The 3,169-nt window shown below is 42.8% G+C and overlaps 1 protein-coding gene across 1 annotated transcript in view; it reads left to right on the top strand.

Moving 5' to 3' along the window:
• Nucleotides 1-3,169, top strand: part of SVIL (supervillin) — a 92,397-nt gene that overhangs the window by 25,505 nt on the left and 63,723 nt on the right. The window contains exons 8-10 of the mRNA XM_007470916.1: nt 53-114; nt 371-510; nt 1,889-1,984. Of these exons, the coding sequence (XP_007470978.1) occupies nt 53-114; nt 371-510; nt 1,889-1,984 (298 nt within the window). The remainder of the gene's footprint in view (nt 1-52; nt 115-370; nt 511-1,888; nt 1,985-3,169) is intronic.

The following is a 3,169-nucleotide window of genomic DNA, read 5'->3' as shown; positions in this document are numbered from 1 at the left end:
GTTTCCCTACGTTTTCTAATGACATCTAGTTTTCACCTGTGACCTTTTACAGACGAAGAGAAGGTCGATGAGCGAGCCAGGCTGAGCGTTGCTGCGAAGAGGCTGCTCTTCAGGGTAAGATGTGCTGAAGGGCTGTCGGAGAAGCCGTCACTTCTGTGGGCGGCCCCGCGGCCAGCCTGCTGCCTGCGCCGGCCCTGGGCCCACCTGCGCTTCTTTCCTCCGGTGTGGCTGGTGTGTGCACTGCTGACGCCGATGCTGCCTCTCGGGGTGCCCCTCCTCTAGGTCCTGCAGGGGAACAGAGCCGCGACATTCTGCAGCCCCGACTCCCTTTCCCCCAACTTATCAGGATCCACACTGTTTCCAATCTTAGGAAATGGAAAAGTCATTTGACGAGAAGAACGTTCCGAAGCGCCGCTCCAGGAATGCAGCCGTAGAGCAGAGGCTGCGGCGTCTGCAGGACCGATCCCACACGCAGCCTGTCACCACCGAGGAGGTGGTCATTGCAGCCACGTAAGTGCCCCCGGGGCCTCTGGGCCTTGGCTGTAAGGTCTTCTTTTTAAAGAAAGATTTAAAGACTTTTAAAATGAGGAGGTCGGAAGACGGTTCAGTTAGAAGCCATGGAGGAGTAGGTGTTTAGGGATTTTCCTTGCTCTGGTGTCTCTGAACTTTGTAAAGGGATGTGTTACCTATTGTATCTCCTAGAAGAGCATGAAGAGGTATTTTGTTTAATTTTTTTTTTTTTTTGGCCTGTGCATTTTTTTTATCTCTTTGCAAGGGAAAATTTAAAACAGAAGAGTAGATGGGGTAATATCATGAGCCTTCATGTCCTCGTCACTCAGTCTCTACAGCCAACAACCCCCGGCCCCCCTTGCTCTACCTGTATTCTCACCCACATCCCACTTCCTGCTGCAGTATTTTCAGGCAAACCCCAGGTATCATTTCAGCCATAAATATTTTAGTCCGTATCTCGGAAAGATAAGGGTTCTCTTGATTTGTTTTTAAATAAGCACAAATTTTTAAAGATTAATTGGAAGTTTGATAACTTTCCAAACCTTGGGGGGTAGGTTTTGAGCAGTGTCCCAATGTGTTCAGAATGAATCTCCCAAAGTAATTCATCCAGGGATTACTGCTTCCATTAAAGTGAAAACTTTTACTAGTTTTTTTAAAATTGTTTTCCCCCCAGACACACACATATACACACCCTTCCTGAAAAAATGAAGTTCATCTCATTGAGGGCATCAACAGCCCGACTGTGAACCTGCTGTTAACTTAGCTGCCCTAACTTCCTTCACTTCTCTGTGTATTTGCGGACAAGTACGTCTTGTATTCATTGGGAACTCTTAGCAAATCAGTCTTTTGTTTTTGTTTTTAATATTTGAGCAACTATTGTAAAATAAGAAGCAGCTACCCCTGGGAGCAAAACAGTAAATATAAACAAAAATTATCCCCTTGTCAGACTTGCTGAATGTACTTTGATGTGCGTATAGATTATATGAGGACCCTGACTCTTTTTAAAAATAGCTTAGAACAACATTGTAAAACACGGACATAACCTACTGCTCTGCTGGTGGTTGGTTAATACTAGCTTTCTTTAAAGTTTTTTTTTTTTTTTTTTTTTTAAACCAGGACACTTATTCTAAATATTCTAAATCCTTTCCAAGCTCTGAAAACCTATTCTTATTCCACTGACTTTGGTCACCTCTGTCTCTTATTTCCTGTTTGTAATTGCTTTTCAAGTTCTTTTGTGATTTTCCCTAAGAAATGAGCAAAGGATTTTGTTCCAATATTTTTTGATTTAATATTTCTGAATTGAAAACTACACCTTCCTTAATGCTTCTTTTCTTCTCTCTCCTTATGAATGTTCCATCTTTGGCAATTGCTTTTAAAGCGAACCTACCCCTGCTTCGTGCTCTGTGGCCACCCACCCTGTAATGACAAGACATCCTAGTCCCACTGTAGCTAAGAGCCCTGGGCAGCCCGCCAGGTACTGGACAGAAGTAGCTGCATGTCGCACTGAGAGCAGAGGTGCATCTTCAGGTCTTCAACGCCTGTCATTTGTTTGACAAACAAGGAGTTGTCCCAGGGAACGGGGGGCATTTTGCTTTGTCACACTGGGGACTGCACATCGGCCTGTATATGACAGCATATCATCCACGGGCTTTCATTATGTCTTGGAACTCGGATCCCACTAACCCACTTATCCGTTTGTTTTGTCTGTTTTTCATAATCCTGGTCATCCCTAAAAAAATTCATTCTTCATCTAAAACACTAGCACTTAATAAAGATTAACAGAAAAATAGGACGTTAACCTGAATGTTGAAAGTCTGATAATACCTAGTTTTTTAAAAGCACTTCTAGACATAAATACATGTTTAAAAATAATCCTACCTGTTTCTAATGGATAGAGAGACAATGCCGTTATATTTGGGGATTGGGACAGTAACAGTTTATAGTGTCTGAACTTAGATGTTTTACTGTTTTACTGTTATGTTTTCAATTGTGGTGTTTTAAAATGATGTCCTTAAGGCATGTAAATATCCCCTCTGTTTTACTATTATGGGCCAAATGCAAAGGCTAAAGCTAAAATTAAAAGAAGTAAAATGACAGTGCAGAAATAAAGCTGGCCTCGTCCAGAAGCGGGGCTCTCTTCGGGGAAGCGGGTTGCCATCATTCCTAGTTCTTTGCTGGACCTCAGGAAAGATGCCAAGACTCAGGTCCCCTTACTCCCATCCTCACTGTGCCCTGGAAAACTGACACTGCTCTCGTCTGGGACAACTTGTAAGGCGCTGGTTAATCAGAGTCAAGGCAGAATATATTTTTCACTGGATTTAGAATTAGATTTTCCAGTGGCAGAAGGTACGTTGTCTTAGACCTTCAAAGATGAGCTGACCCGGTAACTAGAAGCCTTCTCCTCTACCTGGAAGTTGGAGGGATTGATCAGCCCCGACATTTCCTCCGCTTTTCAAGTTACCTGGAATTTCAGCTTTAACTACCTTTCAGGAAACAGGTAGAAACCTAAGAGAGAAAATACTAGACTAAAAAGAGGGAGAGAATCTTTACAATGAAGCTATTTGTGTTTAGCAAGCGAAAATCAAAACCCTGTGTTGTAGATAGCACTGCTGATAGAATGACTGTGTTATTTCCTAATTATTTAAAATGTAAAGACCAC

This window comes from Lipotes vexillifer, unplaced genomic scaffold (genome assembly GCF_000442215.2).
Source record: "Lipotes vexillifer unplaced genomic scaffold, Lipotes_vexillifer_v1.1 scaffold439, whole genome shotgun sequence".
NCBI lineage: Eukaryota > Metazoa > Chordata > Mammalia > Artiodactyla > Lipotidae > Lipotes > Lipotes vexillifer.
This window is presented reverse-complemented; position numbering and strand designations above follow the sequence as displayed.